The sequence below is a fragment of the Dermochelys coriacea genome, chromosome 15 (assembly GCF_009764565.3).
Source record: "Dermochelys coriacea isolate rDerCor1 chromosome 15, rDerCor1.pri.v4, whole genome shotgun sequence".
NCBI lineage: Eukaryota > Metazoa > Chordata > Testudines > Dermochelyidae > Dermochelys > Dermochelys coriacea.
The window spans coordinates 2,962,180-2,990,122 of NC_050082.1; the positions used below are offsets into that span (position 1 = coordinate 2,962,180).

General features: G+C 51.4%; 1 protein-coding gene across 8 annotated transcripts in view; it reads left to right on the plus strand.

Annotated features, from left to right (window-relative positions):
- The window catches only part of OSBP2 (oxysterol binding protein 2), a 345,452-nt gene that overhangs the window by 268,421 nt on the left and 49,088 nt on the right, over positions 1-27,943 (plus strand). For all 8 annotated transcript variants that reach the window (XM_043497816.1, XM_043497820.1, XM_038373548.2 and 5 more), the window contains 4 exons: positions 8,835-9,033; positions 14,145-14,262; positions 16,830-16,896; positions 18,365-18,532. In XM_043497816.1, the coding sequence (XP_043353751.1) occupies positions 8,835-9,033; positions 14,145-14,262; positions 16,830-16,896; positions 18,365-18,532 (552 nt within the window). The remainder of the gene's footprint in view (positions 1-8,834; positions 9,034-14,144; positions 14,263-16,829; positions 16,897-18,364; positions 18,533-27,943) is intronic.

Sequence of the window (27,943 nt, forward strand, 5' to 3'; positions counted from 1 at the left end):
AGGCAGGTCTGGACTGGGGCCACTTCCACCTGCGTCTGGCCCCTCAGCCTGGCAGCTACTCCAGCTCAGACTCACTTCAGTCAGATGCTGCTCTCAGTTACACCTCTGTCTGTCCAGAGTAAAACCAGTATGAGCTCAGAATCTGGCCTTTCCGCTGTCTGGTCCAGATCCTGGCAGTCAGCTTTGATGTTCAGGGAATGCAAAGGGGGATGTAAATAAGCTGTAACCCACAGCGGGAGATTCCCCCAGCATGTCCATCCCCACACCAACTCCCCGGCAGCCCCTGGCATAGGGCGCACACGTTGAGGCTCTTGTGAGCCTCGGCTGGTCGGTGACCCACAGGGCACCAGAGCCAATGAGCGTAACTCAGAACAGCAACTTTCTCCAAGGATTTTAGCTCCTGTTGACATTTGTATCATCGTGTTTAGGGCTCTCTCTCTTATGCAATGCCCCCTGCCCCTCTTGATGGGCATTATCCCGTGCCACAAGGAGGGGTCACCCCAGGGCTGCCTCAATCTCCTGTTTGCTCCTTTGCCAGACCAGGTGATAAGCAGACTGTCTCCGAGGGAATCCTTGAATCTGCATGCTGCATTAACACTCTGTTGGCTCAGTGGTGCAGTTCAATACTTGGACCTGCTACCACTGAAACACTCAATGGACTTCCAGGGGGTAGGATTGGACCCATTAAAAGGCGCCGTTCTCGATAAATTCAGAAATAGACAGGAGTGGGGACAGTGGGCAAGCAGAAACATCTCCCAGTTAGGAACCCAGCTCATTGTCTCAGGCGAGTGTCTCTGGCACTGATGTCATTTTGCAAATGAGAAATCCCCGTGTTTAAGAAGTATATGGGCCTGATTCTCCATTACATTACACTGATGTCATGCTGGGGTAACTCCTTTGACTCCTGTTTACACCTCTTTAATTCAGAACTTGGCCACAACACTCTCTGCAGCCTGTCTCAGGCAGGTCACGTTGGGATTTTTAATGAAGTAGAAAATATGCCATGTGGCCGTTGCATTCTGCTCCCTTTGCTATGCCAGCTGCTCGGTCACCACCAGTCTCCTGTGCCGCTTACTGGCTGACGCATTGTGCCCCCATGCAGTACCACTCCCCTTCCTGGGCCAGGCTCTGTCGCTCCAACTGCCCCATGGACACAGTCAGCCCCCCATAAACATAGGGATACTGAGCTCTCAGGGCAGGTGCACACTACAGAGTTGTGGTGCGATAGCTGCCTCGGTCAGGGATGTGAAGCGTCCACAGCCCAAGCGATGTAGTTATACTGGCCTATCCCCTGTGTAGACAGCACTGTGTTGATGGGAGAGCTTCTCCTGTGACGTAGGGAGGTGCCTTAACTGCAGGGAGGTGCATTAACAAAGCTGACGGGAGACACTCTCCCATTCGCATAGTAAAGTGCTACCTCAGCACAGCTGCACCAGTGCTGCTTGTAGCGCTGTATGGGAAGACAAGCCCTAAGAAATGCATGACACTCCCTCCCTCCCCCACCGCTGCCCCAGAGCTAGACCCATGGCTCTGGCGGCAGGGGAAGCGTTAAGGCCTCTGTCATTCTCTCTGCAGAGGGGATTGCCTGAGCGTCCTAGCCTGAATGTCCTTTTAATGTGCTGTTAATGGGCAAAGAGCTATTGAACTGTGCCCCGGAAATATCCCTTTGTAACCTTCTCCACAGTGCTTCTGGGTTGCTTCCCAGAGTCGTACTGCAGCTCATGAATTAGAAAGACTATGGAGGCAGAGAAGTGCTGACTGCAGGACAAGCTCCACCTGTTCAGAGCTGCTGCTCTTGCTTGCAAGCTTTTTTCCAGGGAATTTTTATTGCTAGCTAACAAAACTGCCTGCGGCTATATCTCATTAGGGACCCTTATCTATGCTGAATAGTACTTCATTCCGTGGATAGTACTTCATCCCACAGGGCTGCTTACAGATACCAGCCAGCAATCAAAGATAGGTTTCAGAGTAGCAGCCGTGTTAGTCTGTATTCGCAAAAAGAAAAGGAGTACTTGTGGCACCTTAGAGACTAACAAATTTATTTGAGCATAATCTTCCTTCACCATAGTATCTGGGCGCCTTCCATGTAAAATCAACAATAGCCAAGTCCCTAGTACACCCATCGACTTCATAACACACATGAACAGACAGAGGTATGCACACATGTGCACACACACACATCCATGCTCTCTCTCACACACTCTAGCAACTGTGTGTAATGTGCCTTTAACGTGTGAGGGTTATTTCCTTCATTGCACATTTCATCACATAACTCACAAGATAGTCTTCAACTTTCCAGTATTTCCATGGTTTGTCTTCCTCCGGGGGTTTTTAAGGGGCTCTGTCAATGTGGTTTAGGCCCAAAATTTGCTTATGTTGTAGACAAATGGTTTGGAAAAATCTAACTAATGGAAATGGTTCTTTTTAAAAAATCTCTTACGGAATCAGGGTTCCATTGGGAAACCCAGACCCAGCAGCATGGGGCTAGAACATGAGAACAAGAAAGTGGAGCTAACTAGAAATTTAAATGAAACTGACTGGTCTTGGTTCATATAAGTGAAGTGCAAAAAACTGGGTGAAGTGCATGTGAAATCCAAGTAGACTGAAGCTCAAAAAATAAATGAGCCCCATTAATGATGACAAGTGTATTAGATGTCTAAAATTCTTTCCCTTTTAATCATCGGAATTGTTATTACTTACACACCTGTGGGTTTTTCAGAATGATTTTCATCTTGATAGTGTCCCTTTCCCCCCTTTTGTGCTACAGTAGCTTAATGACAGGTTTCAGAGTAGCAGCCATGTTAGTTTGTATTCACAAAAAGAAAAGGAGTACTTGTGGCACCTTAGAGACTAACAAATTTATTTGAGCATAAGCTTTCGTGAGCTAGAGCTCACTTCATCGGATGCATCAGATGCATTCAGTGGCCATTGCATGCATCTGATGAAGTGAGCTGTAGCTCATGAAAGCTTATGCTCAAATAAATTTGTTAGTCTCTAAGGTGCTACAAGTCCTCCTTTTCTTTTTGCGAGTAGCTTAATGGTATCTCTCACTGCCAACTAGACATCTCGGCACTCTCAAAGATGAATTAAAGGTTGTTGCAAGTGCTAGCATGACCTTGAGTCCCCCTACCAATTTTTGGGCACTTACAATAACATTTCCCTGGTTTTTAGATCACTTTTCTCTTCTGCACAGCTGTGTGAGACTCCACAATAACGGGGAATTGACTCAGACCACAATCTGGCACACACAGGCAGGTTTAACTTCTGTCCCAAGGCTATTAGTGAATCGGACTAGGCGCAAAGTACTGTCAAATGCACATGTAAACAAGCTGAAAAGAGAGAGCTGCGTGTTCCCTACTCTTTCATTTGTGGTGATCTTAGCTGTTACTTTTACAAAAGCTAACACATTTTCAGAGAAAAGTGTGCTTTATTTTTTATTGGTAGTGTCCCCCTGCCAGAGTGGGTCACCTGAATTTGGAAATCATCCCGTTGTCTGCATAGGACTAAGATTCCAGCACATTCTTGTAAAGTTGTAAAGGAAACAAAGCTAGCTCGCCCGTTGCAGCCTCTGGGGAGTTGTAGGGATATATTGGCCATTCCTTGACTCTGTCTGTGTGACTCTGATGCTGGATGCAGTCTGCTGTAGCCATGCTGGGCCCAGGATAGACAAGGTGGGCGAGGTAATATCGTTTATCGGACCTGCTTCTCTTGATATTACCTCACCCACCTTGTGACTCTGATGCTGGTGAAAGAGTCAAACTGACAATCCTGGAGGCTTCTGTTAACCTGCTACCTTCCGTCGCTGTAGGCCACACTCCTCACCTTGGAGATTCAGGGCTTGGCTACACTTACAGAAGCAAGTCAGAGCGCTTTCAAGGGCTAGTGTAGACAGGCTCCGAGTGCGCCGAGGCTCTGGCTATGCAGGAGAGCTTATAGCAGCACAGCCGCACTGATGTGGCTGCACTGCTGAAAGCTCTCTGTGTAGCTGTTCTAAGCCAATGGGAGAGAGCACTCTCGTCAGCTTAATTACTCCATTCTCCTGGAGTGGTGGTAGCTTCCCGCCAACATAGCGCTGTCCACACCGGCGCTTAAGTCGGCATAAGTTACGTCACTCAGGGGAGTAGCTGATTCACACACCTGAGCGACAAAACTTATGTTGAATTAGGCTGCAGTGTAGCCATAGCCTTAGAGGTTTTGCAGACCGCTCCATGTGGGAGACTAAGTAGCTGCTTGCCTGTCAGCATAACCTGTCCTCTCTCTACCCCAGGGGAAGAAATGTTACACTTTCAAACCATATTGTGTCTAATTAGCAGCCAGGAGATTGTAGTTCTGGCTGGACTCTGCTTCAGCAAAGATGGAGGGAGAGGGCTGTCCTTCTTCCTTATTAGTCAGCGAGAAATGCAGTGCCTGTCTCTTCCGTTGGCTCTTCTTTTGTTCTCATCCTCGTTCCCAAGCAATATTCGTCCCCATCACAAAACCTGTGCACTGTTTGGATGGAATAGGCCTGGACTATGGTAGCAGGGGGCGAGCCCAGGACTGGAATAGCAGGGGGGCTGTGACTGAGGTGCATTGACAGAACTGGGGAACACGACCAAAAATAGGGGTTCCAGTTCAGACTAATCCTTGTATTGGCAGAGCAGCAGGGCTGCTGAACTGGAATAATAATCCAGAACAGCCCCCCCGGGAGGACATGGCATCAGTTGTGAGAGCGAAGGGATTTTAGAACCCTAGGAATTTACTGAGTAATTAAAAGCTATGGTATGTGATCTTGGTTTGGATAATCAAGTGTGACAGACCCAGATCAGTGGGGTACAGGAGTCTGGTCTTATTGGGATCCAGGAAGTGGGCGGGCAAAGGATCCCACCCCAGCCTAAGAGGGGGGTCCACAGGACCTGGAAAGCCAAGTAATTACGGGGGACAACTAATGAACAACAGGGCCAGAAGTGCGGTAAAAGGGTCAAACGAAGGGAACCGGATGGGGACACCGAGCAGAGAACCCCGGACAGCGCCCACTGCTCCTCGAAGGTGTCAAGGGAGTCAGTGGACGCCGCCCAGAGGAACTCTGCCCGGAGGCGTGAACGGATGGAGGATCGGAAATAGGCCCCATAGTCACAGGAGACTCTTATCGGCTAACCTCCTGGTTTTAGCCAGGGCCAGGAGATCCCGTGACTTAGTGGGGCTACGGACAGGGAGTGCGTAGATAAGGAGGTAAGGGGAAAAGTGCAACCAAAATCTTAACAAAATATTCGTGAGGAGCCGGAATAAGGTCTGCAGCCTGGCGCACTCTAGGTAGACGTGCGCCAGGGTTTCCCTCACACTGCAAAAGGGGCAGGTGTCCGGGATTGGGGTGAACTGCGCCAAGTACACGCCCGTGCTCACGGCCCCATGAAGGAGCCGCCAACTGATATCCCCGGCGGGCCTCGGGACCAAGGTGGAATAGAGGCCGGCCCAGCGGGGCTCCTCACCCTCTAGGGGTGGCAGGAGATCCCACCACTTTGTGTCAGGGCGGGACGCGAGGGTGAGGACGTGAAGGGTGTGGGGCACGAGCGTGTATAGATGTTTCCTTGGCGCGGTCTGGAAACGGACCGGCTGTAGCTCGTGTAGCCAGCTCGCTGTGATTTGTGAGCAAATCCGCCAATAAGTGCAGGACCCACCAAGGGAAAGGAGGAACTTTTGTCAAACAAGGTTACACTGTTTCTAGCACTGCACGTTTTTAAAATGCTGTGCAAATATTGACCAGGGGTGCCAGGACTGAAATGTCCAGGGGAATGGGGAGGTGGCAGGTCAGGGTTGAAGAGTAGTGGCAGAGCTGGGGTGGGGGGCGGCATCCCATAACTGAAATGACAAGGGACCTGCAAGTGAAAACTGAGCTGCATCAGCAGAACTGAATACATGTGAAACTTGCAGTGCAGTTGGCACTACCTAGTGGTAAAACTCCCTCACTTCCCCCAACCCAAGGAGGCCTGAAGCCTCTTAGTGCTCAGTATATCTGTGTTTGGATGCTCAGGGCAATGAGCCATGACTACAGATTCCAAGACAGTTTCTCACACCATGGCTGTGTGACCTGTACTGTACTTGCCTAGCTGGGCAAAATTTTTGGACAAATAGGTTATCTGCCAAAAAATGTAGCTTTGGGTGACATGAATTTGCCAGATTGTTTTGGCTACAGAGCAGGTGGGATGGTGATGCCCCCTTATAACTTAGAATCATAGAAATGTCAGACTGGACGGGACCTTGAAAAGTCAGCAAGTGCAACCCCCTTCCTCAGGCCAGACCAGGTCAACCTACACCATCCCTGACAGGAGTTTGTCCAACCTGTCCTCAAAAACCTCCAATGATAGGGATTCCACACCATTCCTTAGAAGCCCATTCCAGAGCTTAAGGAATGAGGCTGAGGGAACTGGGTTTATTTAGTCTGCAGAAGAGAAGAGTGAGGGGGGGATTTGACAGCAGTCTTCAACTACCTGAAGGGGGGTTCCAAAGAGGATGGAGCTCAGCTGTTCTCAGTGGTAGCAGATGACAGAACAAGAAGCAATGGTCTCAAGTTGCAGTGTGGGAGGTCTAGGTTGGATATTAGGAAAAACTTTTTCACAAGGAGGGTGGTGAAGCCCTGGAATGGGTTACCTAGGGAGGTAATGGAATCTCCTTCCTTAGAGATTTTTAAGGTCAGACTTGACAAAGCCCTGGCTGGGTTGATGTAGTTGGGGATTGGTCCTGCTTTGAGCAGGGGGTTGGACAAGATTACCTCCTGAGGTCCCTTCCAATCCTAATCTTCTATGATTCTATACCCTTATCATTAGAAAGATTTTCCTAATATCTAACCTAAATCTCTCATGCTGCAGATTAAGCCCATTACTTCTTGTGCTATGTTCGGTGGACATGGAGAAAAACTGATCACTGTCTTCTTTAGAATAACCCTTACCATATCTGAAGGCTGTTATCAGTTCTCCCTCAGTCTTCTCTTCTCAAGAGTAAATTTGCCCAGTGTTAACCTTTCCTTGTAGGTCAGGTTTTCTAAACCTTTTATCGTTTTTGTTGCTCTCATCTAGACTCTCTAATTTGTCCAGATCTTTCCTAAAGTGTGGTTTCTAGAATTGGACACAATATCTAGCTGAGGCCTCACCAGTGCTGAATAGAGCAAGACAATTACCTCCTATGTCTTACATACAACACTCCTGTTAATGCAGCCCAGAATTATATTAGTCATTTTTGCAACTGCATCACATTGTTAACTCATATTGAATTTGTGATCCACTCTAACCCCCCAGATCCTTTTCAGCAGTACTGCCACCTAGCCAGTTATTCCCCTTTTTGTTGTCATGCATATGAGTTTTCCTTGCTGAGTGAAGCACTTTGCACTTGTCTTTATTGAATTTCCTCTTGTTGATTTCAGACCAATTCTCCAATTTGTCAAGGTCAATTGAATTCTAATCCTGTCCTCCAAAGTGCTGGCAACCCCTCCTAGTCTGATGTCATCTCCAAATGTTATAAGGTTGCTCTCCACTCCATTATCCAAGTCAAACAACAATATTGAATAGTATTAGACCCAGGCCTGACCCCTGTGCCACCCTGCTAGATACGCCCTGCCCGTTTGACAGGGAAGCACCGATACCCACTCTTTGAGTAGGGTCTTTTTCAACCATATGTGCCCCTACCTGATAGTATTCAGAGTAGTAGCCGTGTTAGTCTGTATTCGCAAAAAGAAAAGGAGTACTTGTGGCACCTTAGAGACTAGTCTCTAAGTACTCCTTTTCTTTTTGCGAATACAGACTAACACGGCTACTACTCTGAAACCTGTCATTATGCAAGGCACTGAATTTAGCCGTATAGAGTGGAAATCTATCAACTTCATGAAATTTGTTAGTCTCTAAGGTGCCACAAGTACTCCTTTTCTTTTTACCTGATAGTAATCATCTCTAGCTCAAAGCTAGCTTTTAGCTGTGTGGTCAGGGCAATCCCCTGGGATGTGGGAAACCCAAGTATGAATCCTCACTGAGGAGCAGGATTTGAACCTTCTCCTCTGCCAGGGACATGCGCTCCCCACCAGGCTTTTAGCTGTTCTGGGGTGGGGTGCCCTCAGGGTCGCCTGCTGAAGCTCTTCCATTTTGTATAAATTAAATATTCAATGGTGCAGAGACTTTATCTCGATGCTGTTACCCTCTGGTGAAGAGCCTAACCTCCAAGCTGCAGTGTCATTGTCTCCCCATTTTATCCTCTGGCCCAGTGACTGTTCAAGTACTTTATACTAAGTGGGACAGGAAAGAGAGAGAGGCCCAACCCCAGGCTAATGGTTCAGGTCAGGGATGGTGGAGACCTGGGTTCAAATCCCTGACCTGCAGGCTCTCCAGCTAGAATTGTCCTAAGTGAGCATGCCAGCCAGTGGGCTAAAAGGGGAACCGCACCTTTGGCCATTTTATGAATCTAGCCCTTGGAAAATGCTGTATTTCCAGTTGAACAACATGCTTTGTTTGACCCCAGACAGACTGTTTTGATTTGCAGAAATTTTTCAAATTCAGTTTGACTCAAACCAAATGTTTTATTTTCATTTTTTGGAACTGACAGCAAACCGAAAAGTCCCCCAGCTCTGTTCCCAGCCCCGATTGCACAGGGAGGGCAAGGCTGGGGGGGCTGAAGATCTGAAGGGGAAATGCTGGAGTGCTGCTCCTGGTGAAGGGCTCCCCAAGATGTGGGAGGAGCACAGAGTTCCAGAATGAAAAGCCCCTTATCTTGGCTCCTGTGACAGAGACGCTGAGCTGCAATGGGCAGTGCTATTTGCTCGCGACTGGGGCCTGTCCCCGAGGGAGCCTGACCTGTGTGTTTCTTGCTTCCCCCAGGCTTGCCGCGACTTCCTGGAGTTAGCCGAGAGCCACAGTCGGAAATGGCAGCGGGCACTACAGTATGAGCGGGAGCAGAGGATCTGCCTGGAGGAGACCATTGAGCAGTTAGCCAAACAGCACAACAGCTTGGAACGGGCCTGCCGGGGAGCCCCCGGCCTGTCCTCGAGTGCCACAGCAGTCAGCAGCACTTCCAAGGGTGAGCGGCCTCCTTCCCCAGGGGCCCAGATGGCTGGGATGCCAACAGCCTGGGTCCTGCCCGACAGCCCAAGAGCTCTGCTGGGATGTCACAATGTGAGCTCTGCTGCTGGGATGTCACAATGGCTGCGGGGAGCAACCGAGAGAGCCCAGCAATATGGGGGTGGGGAGGGCGATGGGGCAGGAGGGATGGGGGACTGCCCTCTCACTCGTTCCCAGTCAGCCGCTGGTAGGGCACCAGCAGAGACGGGAAGGATGGACAGGGCAGCCCATCGTGCCCATGGATTTTTTCTCAGGTAAAAGCTTGTTGAGGGGTCCAGGAAAGGTGTGTCCTGTGACGAGGCAGTAATAGAGCTGCCTCCCTAGGAGCTGGTCTCCCCAGGGGAATCCCATTCTTCCCACCGTTGTCTCTACTGAGCATGAGAGCACTGGAGCCCTTTGCCCACGTCCCATGGCTGGGGTCTCATCTGGGTTTCGTTTGCTGGTTGCAATCGTTGCTGGAAAATAAAACCCAATTGCAGTTGATGCTGGTGCCAAATTGTCTTCCCCAGACACCCTTCTGGCTGCACCAGCAGCAGCAGGGTTTGGTTTCATTGTAACCCACAAACGGAGCCTTAACTGACCAGTAGCAGCTCGTTCCTTGGCAGTGTCTAATGCCGGGCTGGGGCAGTTCCCTTGTACCACGTTGGGGTCAGGGGAATGGATACGCTCAGATAAACATGTAACATTCAACCCCACCCGTGCCCAGAGCCCTCCAGCGTAAAGGAGCCTCTCACTGTGACACTCAGTAGCTGTGGGGCTGTTCCCACAGGGCAGTGCCATCACAAAATGGGTTTGTGATACAATATAACAGATAGGTGGCCTCCTGCCAGCGAGGAACATGGGGCATAAGTGTGAGTATATCAGCTCCTCTAGGGCCTTTGGCCCAAGTTGCTCAAAGCATTTGACATCCCTGGGAATGGCTTATTGTTCCCATTTCTATGGGGGGAGGGGAGGGAGCTGAGGCAAAGAGGCGAAATCACCTGCCCAGTGTCACGGAGCAAGGCAGTGGTACAGCAGGGAATCGATCTCAGGGATTCTGTTTTCCCCCATGCTGTGACCACTAGATCACATCCCTTCAAGAGCCAGGATCTGAATCCAGATATCCTGACTCCCAGTCCCCTACTCTAACCATGCTGCCTCCAAGAGCTAGAGATTTAACCTAAGAGCCCAGCTTGCCAGGCCCCTGCTCTGACCACTAGACCATACTCCTTCCCTGTCCAGGACATTGAATGCAGGAGCCTTGACCTGTGGGTCCCCTGCTCCAGCACAAGAGTATATTTCTTCTGGAGTCAGGAATAGAGCCCAAGAATGGTTCTGTCCCATGCTGGGCCAGTCTGAGACATTATCCTACTTCTCCAAGACTTTCTGATGTCTGGCTGCTAACTGGAGATGCCAGCCTGCCAAAGGACAGTGAGAAGCGTCTAGGAGCAGGTGTTTCATATCAGCAGAGGCCTCGAGTGCGGCACAAACTAAGCTGCATTTGCAGAGCTGGGCTATTTCTCAGGTAGGAAGAGCCTGGGCTTTGCAGAAGCCCCATGCTGTGTACAGCCCCATCGGGTGCTGAAGGGGGACACACCAATCTATTTCCCAGAGTGTTGCTGTGGCCAAAAGGGCTAATGTAATCCTTGGTGCATAAACAGGGGGATTTTGAGTTGGAGTAGAGAGGTCGTAGCACTTCCGTATTTGGCACTGTTGTCATTGCTGCTGGAATATACTGCATTCAGTTCTGGGGCGCATAATTCAAGGAGGATGTTGATAAATTGGAGACGGTTCAGAGAAGAGACATGAGAATGATTAAAGGATTAGAAGACCTGCCTTAGAGTGATAGACTGAAGGAGCTTGAGCTGTTTTGCTTAACAGAGAGAAGGTTAAGGGGTGATTTCATTATAGTTTATAAATACCCGCATGGGGAACAAATATTGGATAACGGGCTCTTCAGCCCAGCAGAGAAAGGTCTAACAAGCTTCAAGATCTGGAAGCTGAAGCTAGACAAATTCAGACTGGAAATGAGAAGTACATTTTTAAGAGTGAGGGTGATTAACCATTGGAACATTTTATCCAGGGGTGTGGTGATTCTCCATCACTGGCAATTTTTAAATCAGGAGTGGGTATTTTTCTAAAAGCTCTGCCCTAGGAAATCTTATGGGGCAGGTCTCTGGTCTGTGCGATAGAGGAGGTCAGATCACAGTAGTCCCTCTGGCTGCACTGCGTGGAGGCTGGAGAGGAGGTGTGCCACCCTAGCAGAGCTGGATGGCAGTATGATGTGTTTTGAAGGCTTACTGCCCCCAACACTGGGAGAAACATCCCCTGCTACACTTGGGTAACCAGCATAGCCATCATGGCTGGAAGGAGGCAGGGCTAGGAGCCGGTCCATGTCCCCACCCACATTGCCCCTCTCTGGGGCCATTAGCTAGCACACAGTGCTGGGAGGCAGCTTGTAGCAGGGTGTGCTGGGGAGCAGCCCCTTGTGGGTCCTATTCCCCCACTAGAATCCCGCACGGCATAGACATTTACCCCCAGCCCGCTCTTTAGGCTTCTGAAGATGCGCAGTGTGTTGTGCTGATTAGCACTGCCAGGGAAAATGTAACAGCACCTCCCTTCCATATGGAGCCCAGTGAGCCAGGACGAAGCAAAGAGAAGAGAGCAGATTTCCTTTGGGGGATGAGAGAGCAAAATGCAGCTTGCTGGCTGGAGAAGGTGCATGGACAGCACAGTGTCTGGGTCTTCTTTGCAAATTCTTCCCTTGACCTACCTACTGCCTCTCGGAGAGATGGATTAGCTACAGCAACGGAATAAGCCCTTCTGTCGATGCAGGAAGTGCCTGCGCTTTAGTGTCGTAGCTGTGCCGCTGTAATGGCGGCTGTAGTGTAGATTTGCCCAGAGCCTGTTTACGTGGTGCATTCGGCAGCACTTCATGTGTCATCATTTTGCCCCAATAGGCAGCAGACACAGCTGGTTGTGATGCCTGCAGTTACAATTGCCTCTATCTTTGTTCCATTTTTCAGTTGCTCCTAACTTTGTCAGATTGAACCATTGAGCTGAAAATTGCCTGCCGGGTCTCTGTGATTTGTATTGCAATAGCACCCAGCGGCCCCCAGTAGAATTGGCGCTGCTTGGTGCCGTACAAACACACGGGAAGACAATGTCCCTTCCCCCAAAGACCTGACAAGGTCTGAAACAAGGGGGAGCAAGTGACTGTGTTCCACCGTGGGAGCAAAGCGAGGAGGGAGGCTGGGTAAAGGCCATTGTAGCATGTGGACACCACGGAAGTCATTCCGCAATTTCACAGTCCCAAATCATTAGAGGTGGTTGTTTTTATCAGTTCTCCCCAAATGCCCCAGGCCCAGCCATCTTTGGTTGGCTGATTTCTTGAAGGAGGTGGGCCTGAGGAAGGATTGGAAGGAGGAGAGGGTGGTAGCCTTATGGCTCAGCTCCTGGAGGGGGGTTCCATGCATCAGGAAGGGCAGCATGGAGATGTGTGTTGGAGAAGGGGCCAAATGGCATCTAAGGCTGGCTTCAGTGGCAGAGCAGAGGGAGAGGCAGAGTTACAATGATCTCAAGAAGCTCAATCTTGATGCTGGTGAAGTGCTCAGATAGTCAACCTAGGATGTGACTCTTAGTAGCTGCGTCTTGTATCGACTGGAGGGTGTGCCATAAGAGCGCCCGCCCAGAGGGAGTGTTAATGGTCAGTGTGGGGGATGATGGGGTGCTGGTGTCTGAATGGAGGAAGGGTCAGATCATAGCTCTTGGGGAACGAACAGCAGCAGGGTTTGGAGTCCCTGGGCAGGGCTGCTGGAGCAATGTGTATAGTGAGGGGGCTGAGAGCCATTGACCCAAACTGCAAACTCTTTATATGATGGAAACCACTTGAAGCCAGGGGGTGCTGCAGCACCCCTAGTTCTAGTGCCTATGTCTCTGGGCAGGCATGTTCCCTGTTATTGGTTCAGATCTCTCAGGGAAGAACATTTTTTAAACATAAGCAAACGTTGTTATAAATCCCTCCCCTTGCCCCCCCCCGCAAATAGCAGGGGCCTTGGGGACAGCCCCAAAAATGCCATTAAACTCGTTGTTTGAGATTGACTAGATTGCCAGTTGAACGTGTCTATTTTGAAATTTGAACCATATTTGATTGGACACACAGGTCGCATGGTAAACTTCCAGCGTAATCCAAGCATTGATGGCATCTGTGAGGCACTCATCACCGTGGTACCAAAGCGTTTTGTACCCTGATTGGGCAAGAGCAAAGTCTGCCCAGCAGTGTCCCTCTCATCTTTCGCACCCACGTGCGGAATGAATTTTGTTATGTGCATCAATAGGGAGGTGTTGTGTGACACATGGCCTTCATATTGGTACACATAACAAAATTCATGTGGTGGGGTGGGGCTGAGGGGTTCAGAGTGTGGGAGGGGGCTCAGGGCTGGGGCCGAGGGTTGGGGTGTGAGGGCTCTGGCTGGGAGTGCCAGCTCTGGGTTGGGGCTGGGGATGAGGGGTTTGACGTGCAGTGGGGCTCCCTGGGGCTACAGTGGGGAGAGCGGACCCCCCCCCAGCTCTCTATCGCCTCAGCAGCTGGGCTGGGGGAAGAGGTGCCTCTCCCCAGCTGTGGCTGGGCCGGGCTGGGGGAAGGGCGCCTGTCTCCCAGCGGCCGCAGGGCTGGGCTGGGTTGGGGCCGGAAGAGGGGCGCCTGATCCCCAGCCACGGCATGGCCAGGGCCAGGCCAGAGGAGGGGCGCCTGTTCCCCAGCCGTGGCAGGTTCCCCGCTGCAGCCCTGAGTGCCTGTATGGCACTTAATAGGCAGCTGCACGGTCACACAGCTTAGAGGGAACTTAGCTACCCATCTCCACCAACACCCTTCAGCCAGCGTAACGCTGGGCGTGAGAGAGGAGAGGGAAGGGGACAGACAGACAGACAGCACAATGGGGCGGGGGGAAGAGCGCCTGGTCTGCAGGCACCTGCAGAGCGAAGGTCTGTGGGGATCCACTGGGGCTCTGGTCTGGGAGCAGATGTTAATGTTCTGTTGAGCAGTCGGGGGAAGAAGCGGCACTGACCGGGTTTTTCTCTTTGTGCCCGCAGGGAGTGTGCAGCCTGCCAAAGGGGAAGCCAGTGATGAAGATGAGGAGACAGAGTATTTTGATGCCATGGAGGATGCACCAGCTTTTATCACAGTAACTGCAGACCCCAAACATCACAGGTATGAAGCTACCCACAGTGCGGTGCAGGCCCACTGCACGAATAGGAAGAATGGGGAGGAGGCACTTAGTCTGGCTTCTCACTAATAATGTAGAGGCAGTATCCTCTTGGTTTGCATTAATCTCACACACCCCTTCATGTGGGTCAGCTGTGCGGGCAGGCAGCAAGAAGTTTCAAACATCAGTGCTGGCCAGTGGCCTAGAGAGTGGGGCCCTCTCCCCCGGCAGGGCAGAGTGCCCTCAGACAGAGCCACCAGGGCCCCTTATTCCTGGACTGGAGGGACAGCCTCTGGCTGGCTCTCACCTCTCCACTGGGGCTAGTCAGGGCCACTGGCAATGATGTTTTTGCAGTGTGGACTCTAGAAACTAGACGGAGACCCGCCAACCCGCTGTGCATGGGGCAAAGAGCCGTGATCAGGAGGGAACAGCATGAGCTGGATTTGAAATAGCCACATAGGTGAATGGCTCCCTATCTTGGACCCAGTGGCCTGGTCTGTCCCCCCGAGGCCTGATTAGGAATGTGGGATTTACCGAGTGTGAGGACAAGTTTCTAACTCGATAACACAGGCCCAGAGCCTCCAAGTCATTTAGGCTCCCAACTTCCAGGGAGCTCGGAGGAGTCTAACTACCTGTGAGGATCTGGGCTGGAGTCCACGGCCCAGGGAAGCTTTCAGAAGTCCGAGATCCCAGGCCAGAGAGCACTGGGGACAGAGGTCAGCAGCTGCCTGGCTCCTGGGGCTCTGGAGGAAACAGCTGCTCCACACAGCAGCAGCACCCTCCAGGCTGGGCCTGTGTCATTGGACCCAGTGCGTGGCAAGTGTAGGGCGCTGCCATTCTCACTGGGCAGCACTGCACACCCACTGCCTTGGTGGCAATGAGTGCATGAGACGGAGGGGAACAGGGAATCCCTGAGGACAAGCAAGGCCTGCTTTGGGACTGGTTCCCATGCAAGGTCACAAGCAGGAGATGCATTGTGCCCTCTCCCTCCTTCTCAGGAGCCACAGGGACCAGGCACAGCCTATCCCCCCTTTCATGGCCACTGGGGTCTGGTTTGCAAACAGGGAGGAGGCCCTATTTATCCAGGAGCCCAGACTCCTCCCACTTTCCCAGCCTGCTTGGCAGGAACTGCAGTGCCCAGCTTGCCTTGGGAGGCCTCCATCTTCTGTAGGGAGGGCTGGGAGGAAATGGCTTCTCCTGTATTCTAGTGCTTTGGCCCCGGTGAGTTCTTCCAGGGAACACTCCCTATTCTGGACCCCCGCAGCCTTGCAGAGCAGGCCCCCAAGCCAAGGTAACGAAGAGGGTGGGAATTAGGGTGCGCTGGACCCCGACATAACAAGGGGGTGTCCTCACCCATTACCTGCAGCCCTGTCATGGGGCATGCAAGCAGAGTGCCACTGTATGCCCCTAACACCACTTCCTGGCAAGCCGGGGGACTCCACTATAGCTGGGCACAGCACCACTGCCGTCTGGTAAGAAATCCACCTGCCCGGGGGCTCTTCCTGTCAGCGGATCCCTGCTTCCCTTTAAAGGGGCTTCCGCAGCCAGGGAAGGTTGGGCTGAGCAGCCTCTCCCAGTGGCCTGATCCCTGAGAGGTAGCGGGGATGGGGAGTTCCTGAGTACACTTGTGTGGCCAGGGATTGCTCAGGCCCACTGAAATCCAGGCCTCTTGATTAGGTGCCTAGCTACAGACTTGGGGGCCTGATGTGCAGCAGTCTGCTTTGGCCCTTCCAATGGCTTGGCGGGTGGTGCTCGCCGTGAATCAAAAGCAGAGCTGCTGCTGGCCCAGTGGACTCTGACAACCCAGGCTCAATTATCTGCTCTGCTACAGACGCCCTGTGGGAGCTTGGGAAAGTCACTTAGCTTCTCTGGGCCTCAGCTCCTATCCATCTGTGGGGATAAGCCCAGCCCTGCCTGGAGGGCTGTGAGGCTAAATCCATTAGAGACTGTGAAGGGCTCTGAGCCTTTGGTGGTGGGGGCCACAGACATACCTATGATGGAGCCAGGAGCAAGAACTTAGGTTGCCTGGCCTCCCTAGACCTGAGCTTTAACCACTAGACTGCACTTCCTACCTAATCAAACCATGGCAATGGGGGCCAGAGCTTGAGGAGGGCACAGTGATGTCTCTTAGTGAGAGACCTGCCAGCACCAGGAAATGTCTCACACATAGCTCTATTTACATTAAAGAGACAGACTGTTGGAAAGCTGGGTCCAAGTGTGATTTGCAAACCAGTTTGGCTTTGGTTTCAGAGGGCCTGGTGATGAGATTTGGCACAATGGATCCTAGATCTGGGAATCGGGATCTTTAAGGGCTTGGAAGTGAGTTTTAGAAAGATCCTTTTCAGCAATCCATCTTCGTGTGCACTCACTGACACACAGGAGCAGCTGGCTTCATAGCAAGAATGAAAAGAAATAAGAACCTCCGGCATGTTTGTATACTAAGCTCCACCTATTGCAGCCCCCTTGCAATGTCCTGTGGGTTAAATCAGGCCCCAGCATGGCCAGAGCAGCCATTCCTGTTCTGTTCTGTGCCTGCTTGCGCCCATGCCCTCTGCCTCGGTCTTCCCTGCAGGCATTCTGGCAGCAACCTGAGCGGGGTCAGCGAGGGGCACCCTGAGGACTGGAACCTGGAGGACAATGTGAGTGCATCGAGCAGATGGTGCTGGTAGAAAGTAATGACATGGGGCAGGCCCCAGGGGACGAAGGCAACTTGGGGAAAATCTCCATCCCATTCCCTCGCAGGGCACTAGAATGGGCCATAACGGGGAAGTTGGGAACTGAAGTCTCAGTTACAATATTTCAAGTGTGTCGTTCAGCAGGGAGCAAGTGGAAGCAGAGGGGAGAATAAGATGGATCCGCTCCCCGCACTTCATGCAGAATCAGCCATAGTTCTGGTGATACACCTCTGCCCCAAAGAGTCTTCTCCCTCCACCAGCAGCTTTGCACTGGGGCCGGGTTGGGGCGCCAGGGGGCTGAGTGCAGCTACCAGGCCATATCAGCCTATATGTGGTCCTCCTGAGTCCTTCTTGTGAGAAAATGCCCTGGCGACCCGGAAAGCCGGCCCAGAGCATGCACGTGCTAAGCAGCACCTGTACTGCTGTTGAGCGGATTTCTGCCCATCCCGACAGGCCTTTTCTGAGAACAAGCTCAGACAAAGAAACAGAGCCGCCTGCTGGGGGACGTTCTGGGTCTGAGCTGCCCTTGCCCTTCATGGGGAGAGGCCAGATCCCAGGAGTGATACCTCAAGAGCTGACTGTCACCAGCCGCCAGGTTTCCGTGGTTGGTTAGGGTTGCCAACGTTCTGATTGCAGAAAACCGAACACCCTTGCCCCCGAGGTCTCACTCCTGCCCTGCCCCTTCTCTGAGGCTCCGCCCCTTCTCATTCCATCCCCCCGTCACTCATTCTCCCCCCTCCCCCCACTCGTTCATTTTCACTGGGCTGGGGCAGGGGGTTGAGGTGTGCAGAGGGTGAGGGCTCCAGATGGGAGTGAAGGTGTCAGTGTAGGGTCAGAAATGAGGGGTTCAGGGTGCGGGAGGTGGCTCCAGGATGGTGCAGGGGGTTGGGGCGCGGGCTTCAGCTGGGGGTGCAGGCTGTGGGGTGGGGCCAGGGGTTGGGGCATGGGAGGGAGTGCAGGGTGCAGGCCCAGGGAGGGAGGTGGGGTGCAGGAGGGGGCTCAGGGCTGGGGGAAGGGGTTTGGGGTGTGGTGCAGGCTCCAGGCGGTGCTTACCTGAGGTGGCTCCCGGAAGTGGCGACATGTCCTCTGGCTCCTAGGCACAGTGGCAGCCAGTGAGACTCTGTGCATTGCCCTAGCCAGCACTTGGTGTAGGGGCAGCACGTGGAGCCTCCCTGGCTGACCCTGTACCTAGGTGCCGCAGGGACATGTCGCCGCTTCTGAGAGCCACACAGAGGTAGGGCAGGCAGGGAGCCTGCCTTAGCCGTGCTGCGCCGCCGACCGGACTTTTAATGGCCCGGTCAGCAATGCTGACCGGAGCCGCCAGGGTCCTTTTTCGACCAGGCGTTCCAGTCGAGAACCGGATACCTGACAACCCTACGGTTGGTTGATCTGGCTCTTTGACCCTAAGATAGCTGCTTTGCTGCTTCCCCAGGTCTTCGAGAGTGCAAATAAAACTGGCTACAATGAATCAACGTGCAAAGACGTCCTGCCGAAGAAGAGGAGACGAACACGCATCCCAGACAAACCCAACTACAGCCTTAACCTCTGGAGCATAATGAAAAACTGCATTGGCAAAGAACTGTCCAAGATCCCTATGCCTGTACGTGAGTGCTTCCCCACTCTCGCCTGCGCCGCGCCTGATCTGAACGCTGCTTCCTGTCAGTATTTTGGTTAGACATATGTGAAAGGACCTGATCGTGGGAGGTGACGAGCTAGGGGTACTTGGTATCTGCCAGGATCAGGCCCCAAATAAGGAAATCGGAGGCAGTGCTGAACAGCAGAGGTAGGGCTGGGGGCACCAGGAGGTGCATTCTGGGTCAGGCTGGGTTCACCACTTAGCAGCTAAGGCTCCATGAAAGGGGGAGAGCTGTGTTTTCTCTCTTCCTGTTAGAGAAGGAGGTAACAGAAGCTGCGGAGACCTGGACACTGGGGAGTGGCTGACGGCAGCTGAGCTGCTGCTGCACACGAGCCTTGAGCAGAGTCTGGCTTTTGCATTGTGAGGCACTTTAATCAGAAAATAAATGGAATGATTCCTTGTGTGTTTCCAGTGCTCAGATGACAGTTGCCCCCCAGCAAGCCTGTCTCAGGGCAACTGTCACTGCTCGGGACCCTTCAGCGGAGCGAATTTTGCATTGCTAATTGGTTTTGGTGATTGGCTCTTGTGACTGTTAATAAGAGAGGATTGAAGCAAGTCAGCTGTGCAGTGCAGTCTGATCCTATCCGCCCCCGACCCTGCCTGCCTCGTGCGCAGGAGTTAGGAGCAGCGGCGGGATTATGTCCTGTTGGTGGGTTTGCTGGTTTGAATGGATTGGCGCATGTGGGTGATGGGGGACAGGGAAGGAGACAACTCTGCCTGTAAACTGGGTTTCTGGGATCCCCTGCACCAGCCTGGACTCGTGGGTTTGCTCCTCACCTTCTGAAGGATAAAGCAGAGGGGCTGCAGTGAAAACAGAGTTTGCCCTGTTGCGTAGCATCGGGGGAGGGAGGCAGTCACTGACACCAAATGCTCTATGGAAAAACCTTCTGTGATGATGTGGGGTGGGATAGCTCAGTGGTTTGAGCATTGGCCTGCTAAACCCAGGGTTGTGAGTTCAATCCTTGAGGGGGCCATTTAGGAATCTGGAGCAAAAATTTGGGATTGGTCCTGCTTTGAGCAGGGGGTTGGACTAGATGACCTCCTGAGGTTCCTTCCAACCATGATATTCTTGAATGGAAAGTATCCAACGACCTGGCTTGATCTCCTCCCACCTCTATGTGGAGCGCTGTTCTCTTCCCAGCTGGGAGGCACTGGCCATGGGAAGTGCTCTATGGATTCTGGCGTTTTCGGCACTGACAATGGTGTCAGCGTCCCCCTGTTTGGGTCACGTGTCCCCTGTGCCGTGGGGAGGGTCTGAAGTTACTTACTCCTGTCGGAGGATTGTTTACAGCCATCTGCTTTCGGGTTCCCTTCTCAAAGTGCTTTTCTCTGTAGAAAAGGAAAGCAGAGTCCTGTCTTGACAGTAAAGTTTCTGGTGCGTAGTCTGAACCGGGAAACCTCTTTGTGGAGTCCACGGCTACATTGCCGGTGAATTGTCCCAGTTGGGGGAGAAGAATTGCTTAGGTCTGGGCAGATGACACTGGGATTCATGCTTTAGAGAGCTCTCTGAACCACTGAGCAAAGCTCCTAGGGTGCGTGACATTCCTGAGCCCGTTAGATGCGGTTCTGCTCTGCTAGCACAGGAGAATCTGTTTTTTCTATCCCTGGGTCAGAGGGCAGCTTTGCCATCCTGTAGAATAGCAGGTTGTCTAGTCGTGCAAGCAGCTCCTATGGTAGCAATTCACAGGAGGGGCCTCCATCATTGGGTTCACACCCATGCAGCATGTGCTTCCTGTGGACTGCTAGTTGGTGAGCCTGCTGCAGGAGCTGGCAGCCCTGGAAAGGGTCAATTTAAGGGGCTATTGCAGAATATTAGTAAGAAGTGAACTTTGAACTTGCATCAGATAATTGTTTGCTGTGAATCGTTTGCTCAGCCTTGGCCTGGAATCTGTGGAAGGAGAACAGGGCCTGGGGCTCCCTACTCACAGTGTATCCACTGCACGTCTGTCAGGAGAAGAGGGTGGAAGTTCCTACATGCGCTGTAGCCTAGGGATGTTCAGGGAAAGATGATTTGAGCCAGCATGGAATAATTCCCTTCCTTCTAGTTCTTGGTCCAATCATGACAACTTTATTTATGCAGCCCCAGCCCCAAGAGTCACACAGACAATTCAGCTGTACCTGACATCACGCACAGACCACAGTCACAATTAAAAGGGCAACCCCCCCCCCAGCCCCCTACAAGCATCATCTGGCGAGAGGGCCGAGCTGAGCCCTCCCCAGGGCACTTGGAGATTCTAAAAGGGATCTTTCTTTGCAGTAGCAGAGTTGCTCATGTCTGATGGGGCAAGACATTGGTTGAGGAAGATGATCTAAGGGGAAGCAAATGCTAGACCCCTGGAGCCACAACAGAAAGCAGCTGTGACCTGCCCTCCTGTCCCACCACAGAGGAGCCAGGAAGACATGGCTGGTGTCAGTGTGGATAGCTGTCTAGGACAAGGCGCAGTGAGGAGACCCAAGCCAGATTGACTTTCCATCTGGCGGCTGCTGCTGTCAAGCAAGAGCCAGGCACCTGCGTATCCCTCTGACTCAGATGCCCCATCTCACGGTCTGGTGCTAGCTCTCTTCTCCGCACACCAGCAGTGGGTAACCCAAGACCTGCCGTATATGGGTCAGCTCTGACTTCTCCGCTGCTTCAGCCAAGTGTAGGCTTCCTTGGAGAGACGCTGCCTATGGCTGGATTTTATTGAAGGCTGGGTCGTTAATAACACTTCCAGCTGTGCTAGCTAAAACAAAGAGAAGGTGATCTAGGCCCCTGCTTCAGTGAATTGAATGAAAAGACTAAGCAGGAGGTTCTCTTCCCACTTGCCCCATTGCCCAGTTGCATTGGTGTCTGGGGGTTGGCGGGGGCAAGGTTGGGGAACATAGGTTCCTGGCTGCTGTCTGAGCTGCAGGTACCTGCCTAGGTGGGCCAATGGCTCTGATCCAGTGTGGCAACTCTGAAGTAACAAGATAACAATTCTCTCCATTTCCCCATTAATCTCCAGGCAGCCCTGGGCATTAGGTGTTTAAACAGACCCCAGCTTGACTACAGTCCACAGTATCATCAGTGCAGTAGAATCATAGAATATCAGGGTTGGAAGGAACCTCAGGAGGTCATCTAGTCCAACCCCCTGCTCAAAGCAGGACCAACCCCAACTAAATCATCCCAGCCAGGTATTTGTCAAGCCTGACCTTAAAAACCTCAAAGGAAGGAGATTCCACCACCTCCCTAGCTAACACATTCCAGTGTTTCACCACCCTCCTAGTGAAAAAGTTTTTCCTAATATCCAACCTGAACCTCCCCCACTGCAACTTGAGACCATTACTCCTTGTTCTGTCATCTGCTGCCACTGAGAACAGTCTCGATCCATCCTCTTTGGAACCCCCTTTCATGGAGTTGAAAGCAGCTATCAAATCCCCCCTCATTCTTCTCTTCTGCAGACTAAATAATCCCAGTCCCTTTAGCCTCTCCTCATAAATCATGTGCTCCAGCCCCCTAATCATTTTTGTTGCCTTCTGCTGGACTCTTTCCAGTTTTTCCACATCCTTCTTGTAGTGTGGGGCCCAAAACTGGACACAGAACTCCAGATGAGGCCTCACCAATGCCAGGGCCCAGCAGGAACCACGGTTCTTCCTGCTTGGCCCTGGCATAGGGACCTGCAGGATGCTCTTAAACACCTTGCTGAGCAGTGCCCATGGGAGACACTAGGCTTTGGGGACTGGTGCTGGCCCAGATAAAATTCTGCCCTTAGTGATGCCCAGGAACCCATCCCCAAATTGCATCAGAAAAGGTGCTTTGCAAAGGAAAATCGCCTTGTACGGGTGGCTGATTCTGTATCTCCTGCTGGCTGGCTCTGTAAGCACCATTCCTGGGACTCGGTCTTAGTGCAGTCGGACCAGTCTCCATTTGAAGATTAAGCACTGCCAGGCTAAGGAGCATTACCATGGCCGCTGGAGAGTTCCAGCAGCGAATGTAGGTTATCGTGACCCTGTCAGAGGACGGAACGGACCTGGGAACCATTGTTCCAGTCAGGAGAGAGTTTGCACTGTAGCCATATAGCCAGAGTCCGGCTCTTGCAGAACTCACTGACTTCTCCCCCCAGGGTCAGAAGGGAAAATGTCCTGTTATGGCAGCTTAAGCATTTTATTGGGAAAACACCCATTAGACTCTTCTGCAATATCAATTTCAGGGGAAAGTTTGAAGCGTACAGGAATGTGCCTAGACCTAATGGAATTGTGTAAAAATACCAGCAGCTGCTGTGTCTGCAGTTTGGAGCAATTTATACCTTTTCTGTCAATCAGAACATCCCGGGAGTTACTAATGCAGAGTCAGGAATGTGAGAACAATATGTTCTGCCTGCCCCAATAACATCATCTGTCAGCCTGTGGGAATTAATTACAATAAATCCCAACGGGGCAAATTAATCCACACAGCTTCCCCAAGTTGCTGTCACCAGTAAACTGTACAATAACCCCTATGCTGTAAACAAACCTCTGGGACCTAACAGTGACCACAGCTGCCTGTCATCTCCCTCCATCAATGCACTCAGCATCCTCAGCACAAAGACCTAGTTCTGTGAGGCACTGAGCTCCCATTTGAAGTCTGGGGAGGGCTGCCCCAGTTACCTTCATTTGAGATATTTACTCTGAGAACCATAAACTCTTGGGAAAGGCTGCAATTTAAAGCCAGTATCTGTGATCCGTTTGCTTCTAGTGCAATACAAATCAGCAGGAGGTTGCAATGGACTGGTCTGGGTGCTGTGCATTAATGTCAGAGCCCTTTGTCATTCCCAAGTTAATAGCGCCAGGATAGTGAATGTGGGGAAAAAATCTTTAATGTCTTATATACACTTCTAAATATTTCCCGGGCCGGTTCTCTTGTTCCCTAGTCCCCATTTCCTCCCTTAAGCACACCAGTGGCAGATGTAAGGAGCTTACTAGATTTTCTATTCCATAGAGCATTTTTCCAGACCCCATCTCCTCCCTAAATGACACGAGAGATTTGAAATCTTCCTGTGCAATTGAACAGGTCCCTGCTGATTTTCATTGTGAGTTGATATCTCTGCAGTCTCAAAATGGAATGTGCAATAAATCAGCTTTGGGAGTTTTGCATTTTTGGAGGATTACACTTTTTTATTAATGGGAAGATTTTTGGTTTTCCATTGAAAGAACAGTGTTGATGGAGCAGCTGTTGGGTTGGTTCTGGTACTGTGTGTTTGAATGGATCAGTTTGCCTGATTTTTCTTCAGCGATTTCTCTCAAGGTGGTAGAGCTTTCCCTATTTTGTAAAGGCTGTGTTGTAAATGTGCAAGGAAAACAACCTTTTCTACACAGCTGATTAACTCTTCCTTTAGCTCTCCACCACTTCAAAGTTTTGAGGATGCTCTAAGGACCCTATTGCCTATATGCTAAATCTTAGAGGGACACTGACCAGATTTTAAGAAATGTGTACATAGAAATATAACTAGGGCTGAGGGGGAAGTGGTTTTCCCATCTCATGAGAATTTTTGAGATTTCAAACATTTTTTCCTATACCAAATCAGGACAAAAAATTAAATCTTCTCAAATGGACCATCTGATTTGGGTCTATTGAAAATTTCAATTTTGACCACTCTTTTTTTACCCTTTTCACTATAAATGAAGTTACATTTTTAAAAGAAAAGTTATTTTGAACAAAACCCCCCAAACTTTTTGTTTAGAAAATGTTGACCCAAGACATCTTAACAATTTTGATACATTTTTGTCAGTGGTTTTCAAGTCAAAACTGACCCTTTCCCATTAACAGTTTCAGTGAATTGTTTTTTTCCTTTTTGTGAAAAAACATTTAGTCAAAATCCTGGCCAGCTGTAATAATGCAATGTAGTTGTAGATGTGTCAGCACCAGGATACTAGAGAGATAAGAGTGACCCAAAAGAGCTCTGTGTGGCTTGAAAGCTTGTCTCTCTCACCAACAAAAGTTGGTCCAGTAAAAGATATTGCCTCGCCCACCTTGCCTCCGCTGTAATTGTAACATTCCTTCAGCTTGGACAATGAAAATGGTCTGATCAGTTTCTCTTTTGCTTTTAGTTAGTTTCATGTTCTGGTTCTTATGCACTAGCCCAGCGCTAACACTGCAGTGGACACTTTACTTTTTTTTTTTTAAACTTATATTTATTGGAAACTCCTTTTTAAAATTTCATGGTAACATTTCCTTTGGTCTTAGATTTTCTTGAAGCTGTTTTTTTTTTCCAGCATCTACTTTCAGGGGTAGACTTGCTCTGACAGTGTTGCTTTAAGAAAGAGACCCATGATCAAATCTCTACAAATAATGATTCCAGAATATTTTGCTGCATTTAGCAAGAGCATCGTCCTTCAAGTTTAGTGGGATACACAAAAGAAGGAATGATTCTAGATGCCATGCAGGCTGCAGCTGGAGTGGAGAGAACTCTGGACCCTGAGGAGGTGCTGGGCTGAGGATTTAATTGCTGGTTATTTATAGAAGAAGGGAGACGGAGAGGGGAGTAATTAGCTGTGCAACAAAAAGTTAGGTGTGTACGTGTAGTCTCCCCCCTCTCCACATGCCTCGTGCTGCTGCAGGATGTCCAGCCATGATCCCTTCTGCAGCATGGCATCAGACTTGAGCTCCAGCTCTGCTATCTATCAAACATGTTTGGCGGGAAGAGCGAGTGTGGAATTATTCAGGTTACCTGCAGAGGCAGACATTTGCAAAGGCACAAGAGTCATTATCCTGGCCTCAGCCCTGAGGTGAGATACCAGCACTCTGCTAGCTGCCACCATTGGGTCTGTGATGAATGATGCAAGTAGGATAGAAACAGAGCACACAGCAGCAGCATTTCCCTGCTCCCAGCCCCACCGTTACAGTACATAGATCTCTGACACGCTCCTTGTACCTCTTCCCTTTTGATGGCTCTGTTTACTGTGTCTCACACCTGAGATCTAGGCAGGGCAGAAAGCCCAGCTTAATCACGGCCAGTATCTGGAACTCAGGATGTCCGATTGCTAAGCCATTGTTATTTAAATCTTATTAGAGAGAGTTCTTTCAAAGCTGTGGCTCTCTGTACTGTCTCAAAGCTCTCTATTTTCCTATTGAGGCCTTTCTAGGCTGAAGATATGCCCCAGTTCCAGCCCTCGGTGCAGCTACACAAGCGCAAACCTCTAGTGCAGACAAGCAAGCCCATATTGCACCCAGGCAGCTTAACTCTGCTATAAACCAGGGCAAGCTGCAGAGGTGTAAATCATGGCGTAGAGCAATTGTTCTCAACAGGGGGTCCATGGACTATGTTTAAGGGTCCGCAAAAGACTTAGACTGAAAACTGACTGAACAGAATTCAACTCTATATACAGACAATCGATTTCCAATGGGGTCTGCACCTCATTCGAAATTTCCAAAGGGATCTGCAAATGAAAAAAGGTTGAAAAGCAAGGGCATAGAGCATCCTTGCCCATGTGTGCTAGGGATTGCATTGATGCGGCTCCACTGGTGGTAATAGGAGCTAATGTGTAGTGCAGAGAGTGCCCTGGGGAGGGACTCTTGCCCGGTGTCAGACAGTTCAGGTCGGTTCGCCTCTAGCTCTGCACTAGGTAGGCTTGGTACCTGGCTTTTCAAACTGCCTTACTTTTAAAACTTTACTTTTAGAACGTTCTCCTGGAACATACCATTAGCGCCACCGTCAGCTGCCTGGCATCATGTCCCCTCTGTCCCCTGGCCCAGGAGTTGTGTACTCAGCTTGAGGACCCTCTGGAGTGTGCAATCAGATACTAGAATGAAGTGGGAATTGGTGCACTGCTTCCCTCCGATTTCGTGTGGCCCAGGAAGCAGCTGGTTTTCACCTTGCTATTAATAAAGCTGCAGGCCGGTCTGGGGCCTGTTTGTGGGCGATCAAACGCGGGGTGCTGACTGAGTCTGGCAATGGCTGGAGGCCCCTGTCTATGGTCCTTGAGTAACCCCATTGTGCTGACACGGGAAGCGGCGCTGAGTGAGAGGGGCCCACCCTCGGCTGGGGAAAGACTCCTTACGGTTGGTTTGTAAATAGAAGGTAGCCGGTGGTGGAGGATGCCAGGGCTCTGTTCCGCACAGAGTATATTCCCTTTGCTGAAATGTTTCACATCTGAGGATTGGTGTTGGTATTGACACAGATCATTTTGCCTGAGTGCTCTGAAGAGGGGATGTTTTAGTGGTCTCTGTGTTCCTGGCAGGTGCGGAGTTTCTGGCCCTGAAGCATGAATTCCCCTGTTCCTCCCCCAGAGACAGACGCTCGCTTCCCTGCTAATGTGCCTCAGCCCAGACCTGGAGGGACGCCCTCTACAAGCCAGCGGGGAGTCAGGTCTTGGACCCATTGACTCCTTGACTCTCTTCTGAGCCGGTTTGGCCTGGGTGACTGGTGCCAGCTCTGGATCTCGAGGGGAAAGTGTGTCTGTGCACGCGACACAGGATGCAGCTGAGAGCCGTCAGTCCGTGCAGGTCCCAAGTGCCAGGTCACACTGTTCCCCACTGATCCTGGCCATGCTGGTCGAAGCCCCCCAGCCCTGGTGATGTGATGCAGAGCCTAGGAGCCAGGCATGAACCACCCTCTTCACCTTAACACTAGAGTTAAAATGAGAGGGCAGCCTGGGCAACTTGCTGTGTCTGAGCAGATCCAGCCTCCCCCGGCAGGTATGCCCTCTTCACTCCACCCCACCTGGCAGCAGTCCCCGCCCGCCTTGCCATTCATTGGTAGCACCTGCCCACACATGCTGTTGCACTGTTTTAAGTGAGGTTTCCTGCAGCTCCCACATGGAGGGGGATGGGAAAATCTAGGCTAAGGAGGGGAAGAGACTGTAGAGTGAAGCACAAGGAGCCACGGCCGGATTAACCTTTTGTGGGCCCGGCGCCAAACTTATTTGTGTGCCCCCATGGAGGCAACAGAGCCTGGGACGAGGAGGTCAGTCCCTGGAACAAGGGGACAGCCAGGGGCAAAGGGGCATGGGCAGGGATGGCCCTGCTCCACCCAATGTGAGGGCACTATTTACAAACTGGCAGTTGCCCCACGCGTAGTGGCCTGCCTGGCCCTGTGCTGCCAACAAGCCCCTTCCCCTTGGGGGCAGGCCCATGCCATGCCACACAACCCCCCCACCAAACACCCCCAACTCCCTATTGCCAGAGGCCCCCAAGACCCAGCCGGCGGGCAGGCCAAGAGGAGCAAGTGGTGGGCGGGGGAGCCAGTGGGATCTCAGGGTGCAGGGCAAGTGGAGCAGGCCGGGGCCCCTTCGGAGCATGAAACCGGCTCCATGGAACCACTGGAGCCATTGTAAACCCGGGACTGCAAGGAGCGGAGCTGGGGTTGCAGTGCGCTCAGTTTGCTCTGGCGAATTAGAGCATTCCCTTCCTCTCCAGATCTCTGTTCAGGACACAGTCCC